The following is a 16639-nucleotide window of genomic DNA, read 5'->3' as shown; positions in this document are numbered from 1 at the left end:
TGAATAAAACCAGGGCTTTTACTGACAATAAAACAAAAATATACTGCATAATTAGTGACACAAAAATGCTTATTTCCACATTTTGCCATCTCCCAAGTATACCTTATCTGTGCAAGATTCCTTATGCCTTGGAGTCACTTACAACTGACAGGCAAGGTCCTATCAATACTGCTGTCACAACACAATTTAAGGCTGCACATAAGTGACCCACAGTAAACTTCTGACTTGACCTCATTCCTTGGGAAAGCATCTTGCCAAATAGGTGGATTTCACTCACCAGGTAGTGAATCTAGTGCGTACTGTACTAGTATATCAATGTACTACAGCACGATGCCACCATTCAAGCAGTATTTCAAGTTACATTGTGAAAATTCATTCTGAAAACCAGTGAATCAAAATCTAAAAATTAAATCTTCACTATAGAAGAGATGGTGAAACCTCCAGTCTAATTAGAGCATTTAATACAGCACTGTATTTTCTACAGAATTTAAAATAAATTATGTTTTGTCATTTTTATAATAAATGATAAGATTTTAAAAAGTTGCAAACATCTACCAAGTATAAATTGCGAATATCTGTTTTATTGCCTCTCCCAGGAGGTTACATGACTACGAGTGGGAGGGAACACTGGGACTCACAATGCTTGGTTTTGTTGTGACTGGGACCAGCTCGGTAGACCAGTCTTTTCCTGTCCATCTTTTCGTATATTCAGATGTCCGTATAAAGTATAGTGAGAGAAAAACCATTGATAAAATTCTTGCTTCCCATTACTAAGAATGCACTGTTGCCTAATTACCTATTTAGTAATTCTACTTATATGGAATAAAAAAGATAAAATATGTAGAGTGACATCACTCACATTTAGCTCATATGTTAACTCTTGAGGGAGCCTTTCATGCCCATCATTCTCATCATCTTCATTTTTAACTGTTTCCTCATGGATCATTAGTTCGTCATGTGAAATAAGTTCCTCCTGCGGGAGGGCACTTTCCTGCAATACAGTTTCTTGCTGGAGAATTTCTTCATGAGAGATCTCCCTCTCTTCCAATACAGTTTCCTGTGCTCCTATATGTACAGAGGGCTGATCAGAGACCCCACCCACCACAACCAGTGGTCTGGAAGCCTGCATTTCATTTATACTGCTGCATTTAAGAAAAATCCGATCAAGCTTGTCTTCAATATTCATTCTTCAGTAAGATTTTTTTAATCTGAAAAAAAGACAATATATAATACTGTGATAAAGCTCATTAGCAAGGATATAGGTTGTCATGGCCATTATAAGTTTATAGCAAAAAAAGGACAATCTGCATACTTGCACCAGGGCAGGTAATATATTTCCTTTCCACTTGCATTCATTACTTCCAAAACAGAAAATAACTGTTAAGAAGAGCAGTTCATACCAATAGCTTGTTACTAATTGTATTCACTAGTAAGAAAATGGATCCATACGTGAATGCAGCACACTATCAGAAATATCTATGAACAAAGTGAAAAGAATTGACCTCTCCCTTTCAATACTGCTGTCATTACCCCCAATAAAAAAGCTCACCTACATCTCATCCTTAAAATTCAACCTCCTGTTCTCTCAAAAGGTCTTTGAACATACAATCATGGAAAGGTTACAGCACGGAAGGAGGCCATTCAGCCCATCGAGTCCACGCCGGCTCCATGCAAGAGCAATCCAGCTAGTCCCACTCCCCCACCCTATCCTCGTAGCCCTGCAAATTTTTTCCTTTCAAGTACTTATTCAGTTTCCTTTTGAAGGCCATGATTGAATCTGCCTCCACCACCCCCTCAGGCAGTACATTCCCGATCCTAACCACTCGCTGTGTAAAAAAGTTTTTCCTCATGTCACCTTTGGTTCTTTTGCCAATCACCTTAAATCTATGTCCTCTGGTCCTTGACCCTTCCGCCAATGGGAACAGTTTCTCTTTATCTACTCTATCTAGACCATTCATGATTTTGAATAACTATCAAATTTCCTCGCAACCATCTCTGTTCCAAGGAGAACAACCACAGCTTCTCCAGTCTATCCATGTAACTAAAGTTCCTCATCCCTGGAATCATTCTAATAAATCTCTTCTGCACCCTCTCTAAGGCCTTCACATCTTTCCAAAATACGGTGCCCAGAACTGGACACAATACTCCAGTTGTGGCCGAACCAGTGTTTTATAAAGGTTCATCATGACTTCTATACTTTTGTAGTCTATGCCTCTATTTATAAAGCCCAGGATCTCACATGCCTTTTTAACCGCTTTCTCAACCTGCCCTGCCACCTTCAACGATTTGTGCACATATACCCCCAAATCTCCCTGTTCCTGTGCCTCTCCTCGTTCTTCCTATCGAAATGTATCACTTCGCATTTTATCTGCCACGTATCCTCTTGAAGTCTATCACTATCCTCCTCACTGTTTACTACACTTCCAAATTTTGTGTCATCTGCAAATTTTGAAATTATGCCCTGTACACGCAAGTCATTAATATATAAAAAGGAAAGCAGTGGTCCCAGCACCGACCCCTGGGAAACACCACTGTACTCCTCCCTCCAGTCCGAAAAACAACCGTTCACCACTACTCTGTTTCCTGTCCCTTAGCCAATTCTGCATCCGTGTTGCTACTGCCCCCTTTATTCCATGGGCCACAATCTTGATAAGCCAACCATGCAGCACTTTATTAAACGCCTTTTGAAAGTTCATATACACCACATCAACTCCATTGTCCTCATCTACCCTCTTATGTTATCACATCAAATACTCTATCAGGTTAGTTAAACACGATTTGCCTTTAACAAATCCGTGCTGGCTTTCCCTAATTAATCCGTACTTGTTGAAGTGACAGTTAATTCTGTCCTGGATTATCGTTTCTAAAAGTTTCCCCACCACTGAGGTTAAACTGACTGGCCTATAGTTGCTGGCTTTATCCCGACACCCTTTTTTTGAACAAGACTGCAGAATTTTTTGAGCAATTCTACAGTCCTCTGGCACCACCCCCGTACCTACGGATGTTTGGAAGATTATGGCCAATACCTCTGTAATTTCCACCCTTACTTACCTCAGCAACCTAAGATGCATCCCATCCAGACCGGATGACTTATCTACTTTAAGTACAGCTAGCCTTTCAAGTGCCTCTTCTTTATCAATTTTTAGTCCATCCAGTATCTCAACTATATCTTCCTTTACTGAGACTCTGGCAGCATCTTCTTTCTTGACAGATGCGAAGTACTCATTTAGTACCTCAGCTATCCCCTCTGCCTCCATGATTAAGTCTCCTTTATGGTCCCTAAGCGGCCCCACCCCTCCTCTTACTACCCGTTTACATGCCTGTTGAAGACTTTTGGATTCCCTTTTATGTTGGCTGCCAATCTATTCTCATACTCTCTCTTTGCCCTTTTTTTCCCTTTCACTTCCCCTCTGAACTTTCTATATTCAGCCTGGTTCTCTCTTGTGTTATCAACCCGACATCTGTTATACACCCCTTTTTTCCGTCTCATCTTACTCACTAACTCTTTCGTCATCTAGGATGCTCTGGCTTTAGTTGCTCTACCTTTCTGCCTCGTGGGAATGTGCCTAAACTGTACCCGAACCATCTTCTCTTTAAAGGCCACCCATTGTTCAATTACAGTTTTGCCTGCCAATCGTTGATTCCAATTTACCTGGGCCAGATCTGTTCTCATCCCACTGAAATTGGCTCTCCTCCGATTGAGTATTTTTACTTTAGAGTGGCCCATGTCCTTTTCCATAGCTATTCTAAACCTTATGATACTATGATTGCTGCTCCCTAAATGCTCCCCCACTGACACTTGCTCCACTTGGCCCGCCTCATTCCCGAGAACCAAGTCCAGCAATGCCTCTTTCCTCTTTGGGCCGGAAACATACTGGTTAAGAAAGTTATCCTGAACACATTTCAAAAATTCCTCCCCCTCTTTGCCCCTTATATTATTGTAATCCCAGTCTATATTAGGATAGTTGAGGTCCCTACTCTATTGCTGTTGCACCTCTCTGTAATTTCCCTGCAAATTGGCTCCTCTATATCCTTCCCACTAGTTGGTGGCCTGTAGAACACATCCGGTAGTGTAATGGCACCTCTTTTATTTCTTAACTCTAGCCAAATAAATTCTGTCCTTGACCCCTCCAGGACATCCTCCAGTACTGCAATATTCTCCTTAATCAATACTGCCAACCCCCTCCTTTCTTTCCTGAACACCTTGCATCCAGGAACATTTAGTACCCAAACCTGCCGTTCTTTGAACCAGGTCTCCGTTATCGCCACAACATCGTATTCCCACGTGACTACGCCTGCAGCTCACCAACCTTGTTTACCACGCTTCGTGCGTTTACACACATGCACTGCAAACCAGTCACAGACTTTCTTGTACTCTCTCTCAATCTGATCCCACCTAATACTGTACTATTACTTGCTCTAGTGGTATCTTTCTCCCCCGATCCTTTGTGCCCCTTGTTTCTCCTTTCCAATGTTATATCCTGGTGCCCATCCCCCTGCCAAATTAGTTTAAACCCCCACAAAGACATTGGTCCCAGCTCCACTGAGGTGCAACCTGTCTGGCCTGTACAGGTCCTACCTTCCGCAGAACTGGTCCCAATACCCCAGGAATCTAAAGCCCTCCCTTCTGCACCATCACTCCAGCCACATATTCATCTGCTCTATCCTTCTATTTCTATACTCACTAGCGCCTGACACCGGGAGTAATCTGGAGATTACTACCTTTGAGGTCCTGTTTCTTAATCTCTTTCCTAACTCCTTAAAATCTGCCTGCAGGACCTCATCCCTCTTTCTACCTAGGTCACTGGTACCAATATGGACCACGACCTCTAGCTGTTCATCCTCTCCCCCACATCCCCCCCAACTCCCCCCAGAATGTTCTGCAGCCGCTCAGTGACATCCTTGACCCTGGCACCAGGGAGGCAACATAACATCCTGGAATCACGTCTGCTGCCGCAGGAACGCCTGACTGCTCCCCTAACTATAGTACCTCCTATCACTATTGCTCTCCTGACCTTTCTCCTTCCCCCTCTGTACAGCTGAGCCATCCATGGTGCTGTGGACTTGGCTTTGGCTGCACTCCGCAGAACTCTCTCCCTCTAACCAGTATTTACTGGTTAGAGAGTGAGATGCACTCAGGGGACTCCAGCACTACTTGCCTGGTCCTCCTTGTCTGTCTGGCGGTCACCAAGTCCCTCTCTGCCTGCACTCTCTTAAGCTGTGGGGTGACCATCTCTTGAAACGTGCGATCCACATAGTTCTCAGCCTCGCAGACGCACTGCAGTGACGCCAGCTGCTGTTCAAGCTCTGAAATCCAGAGCTCGAGCCCCTCCAGCTGACGACACTTATAGAATCATAGAAGTTTACAACATGGAAACAGGCCCTTCGGCCCAACATGTCCATGTCGCCCAGTTTATACCACTAAGCTAGTCCCAGTTGCCTGCACTTGGCCCATATCCCTCTATACCCATCTTACCCATGCAACTGTCCAAATGCTTTTTAAAAGACAAGGTTGTACCCACCTCTACTACTGCCTCTGGCAGCTCGTTCCAGACACTCACCACCCTTTGAGTGAAAAAATTGCCCCTCTGGACCCTTTTGTATCTCTGCCCTCTCACCTTAAATCTATGCCCCCTCGTTATAGACTCCCCTACCTTTGGGAAAAGATTTTGACTATCGATCTTATCTATGCCCCTCATTATTTTATAGACTTCTATAAGATCACCCCTTAACCTCCTACTCTCCAGGGAAAAAAGTCTCAGCCTATCCAACCTCTCCCTATAAGTCAAACCATCAAGTCCCGGTAGCATCCTAGTAAATCTTTTCTGCACTCTTTCTAGTTTAATAATATCCTTTCTATAATAGGGTGACCAGAACTGTACACAGTATTCCAAGTGTGGCCTAACTAATGTCTTGTACAACTTCAACAAGACATCCCAACTCCTGTATTCAATGTTCTGACCAATGAAACCAAGCATGCTGAATGCCTTCTTCACCACCCTATCCACCTGTGACTCCACATTCAAGGAGCTATGAACCTGTACTCCTAGATCTCTTTGTTCTATAACTCTCCCCAACGCCCTACCATTAACGGAGTAGGTCCTGGTACGATTTGATCTACCAAAATGCATCACCTCACATTTATCTAAATTAAACTCCATCTGCCATTCATCGGCCCACTGACTTCCTGCACCTGTGGTTGTCCAGGACACAGGAAGCATCCTGGAGTTCGCACAGGCACAGATGTGAGCTGCCCTGCCATGCCTAAATTTATCAGATTGTTTACTAAACTTAAAAATAAATTAAGCCTTTAAAAAAAAACGCTCAGGGGGATGGGCACCAGGATGTAGCATTGGAAAGGAGAAACAAGGGGCACAAAGGATTGGGGGAGAAAGAATTTTCATTTGTCCTCTCTAAGGACAGAATTTCACCAATGCTATCATCACACTCCTTCCCAGCTCTATTCTACACTAATTCTAACTCATCTAGGACTCTGCAGACCATATCCTACCCTGTGCAAAGTCCCACATACCCATCAGCTCTGAACTTGACAACTTTCACTGACTTCCTACCCCAACATATCAACTTTAAAACCAACTTCCTCATCCATGGCCTCACTCCACTACACCTCTGCAAACGTCACCAGCCCTTTGTGCCAGCTTGTATCCTCCTCTGACTATGGTCTAATGTGCATCCTCCCTTCTCCAATCCACCATCAGAGGTAGAGAATTAGAGGGAGACCACTGGGCCATGGCTGACACCTAATGCCCTATACAGGTCACTTATCTCAATGCTGTTTGTGGGACCTTACTAAGTGCAAATTAGCACCCACATTTGCCTACATTACAAGTGTCTACACTTGAAAAGTACTTGGCTGCAAAGCACTTTGAGACGTCATGAGGACGTGAAAGGTGCTACATAAACACATGTTCATTCTTTTGTTTTTAAAAAAAGAGCAATGAGCCACTGTGCCTTGCACCCCAGAATTCTTTCCTTAAGCCTTTTCACCTTGTTACCTCTTTCATTACATTTAAAACCCTCCTCAATATTTACCTCTTCAACCATGTTTTTGGTAATTTCCCCTAACTTATTTCCTACTTCCTGCTCAGTGTCCATTGCTCCCCCTGCAAAGCAGCTCAAGATGTTGTGTTACACGAACAGCACTACATAAATGTAAGCAGCAGATGCTGCAAATCAAGGCTACTGAAGCCAGGTACGGTGAGCCATATGTGAGCCACAAGTCCTATTAATACATCCCCGGTATTCAGGCATCTCTCTTCTCCATACACCTATATTTCTTAGTCGTTAGTTTTATCTGGTTTGAATTTCATGGGCCTGAAGGCTTGCAAAGGACTGTTCTCAGTGTTGTTGCCTCATTGGTAGACAAATCCTAAATCAGAACACCAAGATTAGTTAGTTTGAGCAGCTTGAGATATATGCAACTTACTGGCAACATTAAATTAAATTTTATAAGTGATGTACGAGGCTCCACAGTATGCACCTAAACAATCCACAAAGTCAAAAATCTTGGACACTACTGCTGAAACTTATTATAATTTCCATTTATGATCGACATATATGTGTGAGATTACACCATGCAACTAGAAGTAACCGTAATAAGGAAGGAGTTTCACACACTTGACCCTAGCACTCAATGGGAACACAGATGGGGAAAATTGTAATTTGGTACCATCAGGAAACTCAGCAATTTTCCACTGCTCAACTCATGCTCCCAATAAACCCAATGGTTAACTCTGCATCTGAACTTTTGTGAACAAAGGACAAATTTCAGTTCTCAGTGATGACACAAACATACAGCTTCACACTGATCTTCTGTACAGACATTTTGGACTGATGCACATTGTGGAGATCCAGCTACAGCAGCTCGTGTTCTTTGGAAGTCTGGCTTATGCACTAGGAACTCTTGTAAGCAGGAATCAGTATGCTTCTCATTCATAGCTGCAGAGTCCAGAGTCCCTTTGAAAGGGTTTTTGTACCATCTATGGCTTGCCATTCAGTTGGAATCAAATACATAGTCCAAGCAGGTCTTTTCCAGTAGGGAAACCCAAAACAAGCATAGGGACTTAAAACGGGATATATTAGAACAAGCACCAAAAGTAAGTAAACGTGGGTCCCTTAGAGGAGAGACAGGAGAAATTATAATGGGGAATAAGGAAATGGCAGAGACGTTAAACAAATATTTTATATCTGTCTTCACAGTAGAAGACACAAAAACATACCGGAAATAGTGGGGAACTAAGGGCCTAATGAGAGTGAGGAACTTAAATTAATTAAGATTAAGATTAGCAAAGAAAAGGTACTGGAGAAATTAATGGGGCTAAATGCCGACAAATCCCCTGGACCTGATGCCTAGGGTTTTAAAAGAGGTGGTTGCAGAGATAGTGGATGTATTGGTTTTGATCTTCCAGAATTCCCTAGATTCTAGAACGGTCCCCGTGGATTGGAAGGTAGCAAATATAACCCTGCTATTCAAGAAAGGAGGGAGAGAGAAAACAGGGGACAATAGGCCAGTTAGCCTGACATTAGTAGTAGGGAAAATGCTAAGATCTTCTATTAAGAATGTAGTAAGAGGGCACTTAGAAAATCATAATATGATTAGGCAGTCAACACTGTTTTATGAAAGGAAAATCATGTTTGATAAATCTGTTAGAGTTTTTTTGAGGTTGTAACTAGCAAAGTAGATAAGCAGGAACCAGTGGATGTAGTATATTTGGATTTTCAAAAGACATGCGACAAGGTGCCACACAAGAGGTTGTTACACAAGATTAGGGCTTATGGGATTAGAAACAAAGAAAAATTTACGGCACAGGAGGAGGCCATTCAGCCGGTCGTGTCTGTGCCGGTCGAAAAAGAGCTAACCAGCCTAATCCCACTTTCTAGCACTTGGTTCGTTGCCTTGTAAGTTATGGCAGTTCAAGTGCATATCCAAGAACTTTTTAAAATGTGATGAGGGTTTCTGCCTCTACCACCCTTTCAGATAGTGAGTTCCAGACCCCTACCACCCTCTGGTCCTCAGCTCCTCTCTAATCCTTCTACTAATTACTTTAAATCTAGGCCCCCTGATTATTGACCTACCTAAGGGAAAGAGTGTGGACCGGAAGGACCTATCTAGGCCCCTCATCATTTTATACACCTCAATTAAATCACCCCTCAGCCTCCTCTGTTACAAAGAAAACAACCCCAGCCTATCCAATCTTTCCTCATCACTAAAATTGGGGACAATATACTAGCATGGATTGAAGATTGGTTAATGGACAGAAAATAGAGAGTAGGAGTAAACAGGTCATTTTCAGGTTGGCAGGTTGTAACTAGTGGAGTGTGGCAAGGTTCAGTGCTTGGGCCTCAGCTGTTTACAATCTGTATCAATGACTTAGGTGAGGGGACCGGTGTAATGTATCCAAGTTGGCTGATGATACAAAGCAAGGTGGGAAAGTAAGCTGTGAGGAGGACGCAAAGAGGCTGCAAAGGGATATAGACAGGTTAAGGTGAGTGGGCGAGAAGGTGGCAGATGGAGTATAATGTGGGGAAATTGTCCACTTTGATGGGAAGAATAGAAAAGCAGAATTTTTTTTTTTTAAAGTTGAGAGACTAGGAAATGTTGGCAGTCAGAGGGATTTGGGTGTCCTTGCACACAAATTACAGAAAGTTAATATGCAGGTACAGCAAGCAATTAGGAAGACAAATGTTATGTGAGCCTTTATTGCAAGAGGGTTGGAGTACAACAGTAAGGAGGTCTTGCTGCAATTATATAGGGCTCTGGTGAGACCACACCTCGAGTACTGTGCACAGTTTTGATATCCTTACCAAAGGAAGGATATACTTGCCTTAGCGGGGGTGCAACAAAGGTTTACTAGATTGATTCCTGGGATGAGGGGGTTGTCCTATGAGGAGAGATTGAGTAGAATGGGCCTATACTCTCTGGAGTTTAGAAGAATGAGAGGTGATCTTATTGAAACGTATACATTTTGTTTTAAGAAGGCTTGACAGGGTAGATGCTGAAGGCTGTTTCACCTGGCTGGAGAGTCTAGAACTAGGGGGCATAGTCTCAAGATAAGGGGTCGGCCATTTAGGACCGAGATGAGGAAAAATTTCTTCACTCAGGAGGTTGTGAATCTTTGGAATTCTCTACTCCAAAGAGCTGTGGATGCTCAGTCGTTGAGTATATTCAAGACTGAGATCGATGGACATATGGACACTAAGGGAATCAAGGGATATGGGGATAGAGCGGGAAAGTGGAGTTGAGATAGAAGACCAGCCATGATCTTATTGAACGGCAGAGCAGGCTCGAGGGGCCTTATGGCTTATGCCTGCTCCTATTTTCTAAGTTCTTAAGTATCACATAAAGCTACTATGGCTGAATACAACGTCACATCAGTGTTGTCTCACCTTTTGAGAACAAACTTAACACATTCTGAGATGTGTTACGTCACTGTGGGTCCCTAAAGCATCATCAGTTTCACAAGCTACAGCCCAAAAGGTCGCACCGTCTTAGATCAATGAGGTGTACTGCAGCTGGTGAAGAAAAACATTTTCTTGAAAAACACACAACATTTTCACAAAGGTAATATCATAGAAACAAACTGGCAGAAATCAAGGGATTGACCAAACTTGCTCTCAAGTGGAAAAAGCTGTAACTGTGTACTTTTTCTTTGAAGAACATCTATTTTGGCTAATCCTGTTTTGATCAACAAGATATCAGTGCTGGGGAATAGAAGACTTTTTCAATTTGATCATCGAGCACCAGCATCCAGCAGTCACAGAATAGGTAGAGTTCAGAAATGGTGTAAGAGCACAATCACACGATCACTTTTAACTCATTGCAACATGTAAGTGACAATTTAATTGCTTTGCAGGTTTTTGTAGTTTTTTTTTATTCGTTCACGGGATGTGGGCGTCGCTGGCAAGGCCGGCATTTATTGCCCATCCCTAATTGCCCTCGAGAAGGTGGTGGTGAGCCGCCTTCTTGAACCGCTGCAGTCCGTGTGGTGACGGTTCTCCCACAGTGCTGTTAGGAAGGGAGTTCCAGGATTTTGACCCAGTGACAATGAAGGAACGGCGATATATTTCCAAGTCGGGATGGTGTGTGACTTGGAGGGGAACGTGCAGGTGGTGTTGTTCCCATGCGCCTGCTGCCCTTGTCTTTCTAGGTGGTAGAGGTCGCGGGTTTGGGAGGTGCTGTCGAAGAAGCCTTGGCGAGTTGCTGCAGTGCATCCTGTGGATGGTGCACACTGCAGCCACAGTGCGCCGGTGGTGAAGGGAGTGAATGTTTAGGGTGGTGGATGGGGTGCCAATCAAGCGGGCTGCTTTATCTTGGATGGTGTCGAGCTTCTTGAGTGTTGTTGGAGCTGCACTCATCCAGGCAAGTGGAGAGTATTCCATCATACTCCTGACTTGTGCCTTGTAGATGGTGGAAAGGCTTTGTGGAGTCAGGAGGTGAGTCACTCTCCGCAGAATACCCAGCCTCTGACCTGCTCTCGTAGCCACAGTATTTATATGGCTGGTCCAGTTAAGTTTCTGGTCAATGGTGACTCCCAGGATGTTGATGGTGGGGGAATTCGGCGATGGTAATGCCGTTGAATGTCAAGGGGAGGTGGTTCGACTCTCTCTTGTTGGAGATGGTCATTGCCTGGCACTTATCTGGCGCGAATGTTACTTGCCACTTATCAGCCCAAGCCTGGATGTTGTCCAGGTCTTGCTGCATGCAGGCTCGGACTGCTTCATTATCTGAGGCGTTGCGAATGGAACTGAACACTGTGCAGTCATCAGCGAACATCCCCATTTCTGACCTTATGATGGAGGGAAGGTCATTGATGAAGCAGCTGAAGATGGTTGGGCCAAGGACACTGCCCTGAGGAACTCCTGCAGCAATGCCCTGGGGCTGAGATGATTGGCCTCCAACAACCACTACCATCTTCCTTTGTGCTAGGTATGACTCCAGCCACTGGAGAGTTTTCCCCCTGATTCCCATTGACTTCAATTTTACTAGGGCTCCTTGGTGCCACACTCGGTCAAATGCTGCCTTGATGTCAAGGGCAGTCACTCTCACCTCACCTCTGGAATTCAGCTCTTTTGTCCATGTTTGGACCAAGGCTGTAATGAGGTCTGGAGCCGAGTGGTCCTGGCGGAACCCAAACTGAGCATCGGTGAGCAGGTTATTGGTGAGTTAGTGCCGCTTGATAGCACTGTCGACGACACCTTCCATCACTTTGCTGATGATTGAGAGTAGACTGATGGGGCGGTAATTGGCCAGATTGGATTTGTCCTGCTTTTTGTGGACAGGACATACCTGGGCAATTTTCCACATTGTCGGGTGGATGCCAGTGTTGTAGCTGTACTGGAACAGCTTGGCTAGAGGCGCAGCTAGTTCTGGAGCACAAGTCTTCAGCACTACAGCTGGGATGTTGTCGGGGCCCATAGCCTTTGCTGTATCCAGTGCACTCAGCCGTTTCTTGATATCACGTGGAGTGAATCGAATTGGCCGAAGACTGGCTTCCGTGAAGGTGGGGATATCGGGAGGAGGCTGAGATGGATTATCCACTCGGCACTTCTGGCTGAAGATGGTTGCAAACGCTTCAGCCTTGATGTAAAGTGACAGCAACTTGGAGTCAGCTCCCAATCAAACTCCTGAACATGGCAGTTTGAGAACCTACGCGGAAGCCACTTCACGCTGCTTGGAACAAAAACAGCAGATGCTGGAAGCACTCAGCAGGTCAAGCAGCATCACACTGCTTGGGCTTGACACCACAAGACGAATTACTCCAGTACAGTGTCAAGCTGGATTTAAAGTTCACCTTCTCCTCACCCCTATCTGCTCTGCAAAACTGTAACCCTGATCCCTTCCTCCAAACCAGCTTCCTGATCTCCCTCTGCTTGTCGCTTGTCTCTTGCCTTCCCCTTGTCCCTGTGTTCCTTCCCCCCCGCCCCCACACCTCCTGAGTATCCTCTCCAAGCTTCGCACTGTGCACTATCCCTGGCTATCCTCCCTCTATCCAGCTTCTCCTTATATCTCCCCCTTCCCTCTGTGCAGCTCTCTCCCCCATGCCACTCCATTCCATCTGCACACACCCACTCCCTGACCAACTCCATTAGCATACAATGGCCTGATGAAAGATGGTTTCCCAGTACTAAGCTTGGGAAATGGTCATTTGTTTTTAAAAGCATTTATATGCTTTAAATAGAACATCGCACTGTACACATTTCACTCCTGTGAACATTGGGTGAGGACAGCTTGCTTTAATGCTCTCATGGCCAAATAGCCAGCCGACATTCACCATCTAAGCTCACACATGAAGTACCTACAGATGCCCAATGTCTGTGGAATAGAGCCCCAGTAGGACTTGTCACTTTGGGGGGAGGAGAGGAAGAGGAGAAGAAATTGACAGGAAATGGTAACTATTATTTGTTATGACGTTTGGCATTTGAAAACATTCACATTTCTGCCATAAGACAATTTATAATCCATAAATGTCAAATGAAACATATGAAATCACTGAAAATGTACTCTTCAAATTTGCAAATTCATATAAAATATAATCTATTTTGCTTTCTAATTTAATGCAATGGGGTCTTGCCTACCATTTTGATGCAGTGCGAACTCTTCTCCATTATGGCTGAGACTAGGGTCAGTACATTGAGTCAGTGAGCTCTGTTGGAGTAACACAATAATGAGAGATTAGTAAATTGTACTTATTCATTTTATTCCAAAGGAATATTAAGAAACATTTCTAGATCATTTTCTTTACACCATATGGCTGCTCAAAAAGCTAATAACTTTCTGCCTCAGATGGCAGTCACAAAATTTAGTTACACAAAATAACTTGCTTTACCATCTACTGCTCTTCATTCGTTCCCCACTGTTTGCACATTCTTCTGTCTTTTCTATACTTCTGAATTTAATTTTTTGAAGTATTAAATTCCTACTTTCCTATGTTATTTACATTGCTTAATCCAATTTACTAGGTAGTTCATTTTGTTACCTACAAAACAACTTCAAATTATCAGTAGGCTGAAGTCTTTGTTATTTACTGTTAGTGAAAAGCCTTGGTAACAAATTTTACTTTTAACTAGCCCATTTCCCAGCATGTTGTACACACAGTGTTCAGTTTGAGCTGGGTAAGAGGGAATACAGACTAATTGGACTGAGGGGCAGGTCGGTCAGTAATGCTGGAGGCCAGAGGGGGAAGTAAATTGGGGAGGGGGGGGGGGGGAGCGGGATGGTAGAGTAGGGTTAGAGGCTGAGTGGTGGGGTGGGGGGGGGGCAAGAAAATTGAAGACCGCTGGAGTGAGCCAGATGGCACAGGAAGTTGCTGTACTGTTGGGCGATCGGGTAGGGTTACAGGGAGACGGGAAGGGAAGGAAGGCCATGGATGAGGGGAGAAATGGGAGGAGAATATTTTTTTTTAAATATAAAGCTGTCACCACAGAGTATACCAACCAACAAAGCTTCATTAGCAGTGATTCATCAGGCCATTGGAATCCCACATCCCAGAACTGAAGCATGCTAATAGGAGCAGACAGGTCATATTCCTGCCTTTGAAAATAGTCAATTCACCATTGGCTCAAATCAAAGAAAGTTAGTACTAAGGAGGAAACTTAAGTGTGTTTGCAGTTCTTACAAAGGGTAGAAGGGAAGGGGTTTTGGAAAAAAGGTGGGGCTGGCAAACAGTCTAAGTGGTGGAGGGGATAAGCTGGGCCGGCAAACAATTTTAGCAGAGGATGGAGCAGGGAGAAGGCTGGGCCAGGCTGGCAAACCCTCTAGGCCAAGCTAGCATACTCTGTACATGAGGGGGGTATGGTATTATGTTACTCTTCTCTCTGCCAAGCCCGGTTTCCAGCTCACAGGGGGAGGGATCAAGGTATAATCTACTTTGGGCCCAGGCCTGATTACCTGCTCAGTAGAGGGGCAGGGATATTCTTCCAACATTCAACCAACCAACTGTGGAATCAAGAGTTTTCAAATGTAATTCTTACATCTTTCCCCACTGGAATGTTGCTGCCATCTACAATCCCTGATGATCCCTGACTGTCGGTGAGTAGCCTGTTATAGTCAAATCCAGCAGGAAGTCAAAAACAAACTCGGCCTGAGGGGAAGGAGTGGCCGGACCTAGGAACGACCATCACGCCCTAAAAAAAGTTCAGCAAGGGTGAGGGCAGGGATGGCACCTAGTCAAGGATCGTGATGTATGGAGGAGGGGGTAAAGAGAAGGGGAGCAATGGGGACGTAATATTCTTTTTCCAGATGAGGGTAGTCAGCGAAGCCAATGACCTAATTAGCAACACCAAGAGATTTTCACTGCTAGAGACTAACTGGTTGTTTGTCCAGGTGCTAAAAAGAGAACGCAGTTAATACATCCAGTGCAGAATATAGCAGGGATATGGCAGAACAGATATGTGGTGCTTGCAAATGAAAGATTGGTATAAGGAGTCAAGACGCACCAACAGTATTCAAATTACGTATAAGAATGCTCCTACATCTAACAATTGAATTGTAGGGGGTGATCAGAGTGAGAGCAGTGTCACATTACATTCGAGATTACATTTACAGCACCATCTATTGGTGCAGTACCATCAAGAGCAATTTTAGTCAAGTTTGTGCACATAAATTGTCAATCCATAATTTCAGTGTTTGTTCTTGAGACCACTCACTTTTTTTTGAATATATAATGGATATTGAAAACATAAAAATCAAACATAGAAACTGAATCTTAAGATTTAAGCAGAAAGACAGGGTGAACAGGGAAAGTTCCCTTTAGTTAGGGAGTCAGGGTCAAGAGGTCATCAATTTAAAATTGTCACCATGAGTGAGGAAGGAGGTTGGTGGAGCATGGGATGGTTTGTCACAGGGAGTGGTTGAGGCAAAGACCACTGCATCTTTTAAATGACAACTGGATAAATATTTGAAGCAGAGGAAGACGAAGGGCAATGGAAAACACACAGGGCAGTGGGATTAGTTTTGGTTTGCTCTAGCAAAGAGCCAGCGCAGACACCATAGGCTGAATGGCCTCCTTCTGCGATGTAAACTTCAATGGGTCTATAAGGCAACATGTCGCGAGTAACATAAACTTGCGACAAAGTGCTGGCAAAAAATCAAGAGCAATTTTAGTTAAGTTTGTGTACATAAATTGTCAATCCATAATTTCAGTGTTTGTTCTTGCGTATTCCATTCAGCATGCAGATATTTTCACAACTTCGTATCAGCCATGCATTGTCGGTGTTGTTTGCTCTCATCTCATTATGAAATGAGAATATGTTTATAGGTGGTTGTGGATCAGCTGCTGAGACCATTGTACAGACTTCACCAGTGGCCACTTCGCAACAAAAAACAGATTGGCTTTCTGGCTTTAATTCTTTTTGAATTTAGATCTAGAAGCTTGGCAGACTTCCCAGTTAGATGTGCATCTAAAAGACATTAACACCTCTTGTGAACCGAGTTCAAAATAAGAAGTCTTGCATCCTTCAGAGGTGTCAGCATTTTCAGGCCAAACTTCTTTTTTTAAAGATTTTTTCCAAAAGGTGCAGAAGGAGGAGGCAATGGAGATCAGCCTGGGTTGCTGTCACAAATGCAGGATTTTTAGGAACCCCAAGCAATTGTTTTGAAGGACTGAATATCATCACAATG

At 43.9% G+C, this 16639-nt stretch overlaps 1 protein-coding gene across 3 annotated transcripts in view; it reads right to left on the bottom strand.

Annotated features, from left to right (window-relative positions):
- znf148 (zinc finger protein 148) overlaps positions 1 to 16639 on the bottom strand; it is a 55111-nt gene that overhangs the window by 25896 nt on the left and 12576 nt on the right. For 2 of the 3 annotated variants that reach the window (XM_067987318.1, XM_067987317.1), the window contains exons 2-4: positions 13597 to 13666; positions 10408 to 10533; positions 860 to 1208 (exon numbers count right to left, since the gene is read on the bottom strand). In XM_067987318.1, coding sequence (XP_067843419.1) covers positions 860 to 1186 — 327 coding nt within the window. In that variant the 5' untranslated portion in view covers positions 1187 to 1208; positions 10408 to 10533; positions 13597 to 13666. The remainder of the gene's footprint in view (positions 1 to 859; positions 1209 to 10407; positions 10534 to 13596; positions 13667 to 16639) is intronic. The other variant, XM_067987319.1, reaches the window with a different exon arrangement.

This window comes from Heptranchias perlo, chromosome 7 (genome assembly GCF_035084215.1).
Source record: "Heptranchias perlo isolate sHepPer1 chromosome 7, sHepPer1.hap1, whole genome shotgun sequence".
NCBI classification, from domain to species: Eukaryota; Metazoa; Chordata; class Chondrichthyes; order Hexanchiformes; family Hexanchidae; genus Heptranchias; species Heptranchias perlo.
Note: the sequence above shows the minus strand (reverse complement) of the source record. Positions and strands in the feature narration are given on the sequence as shown.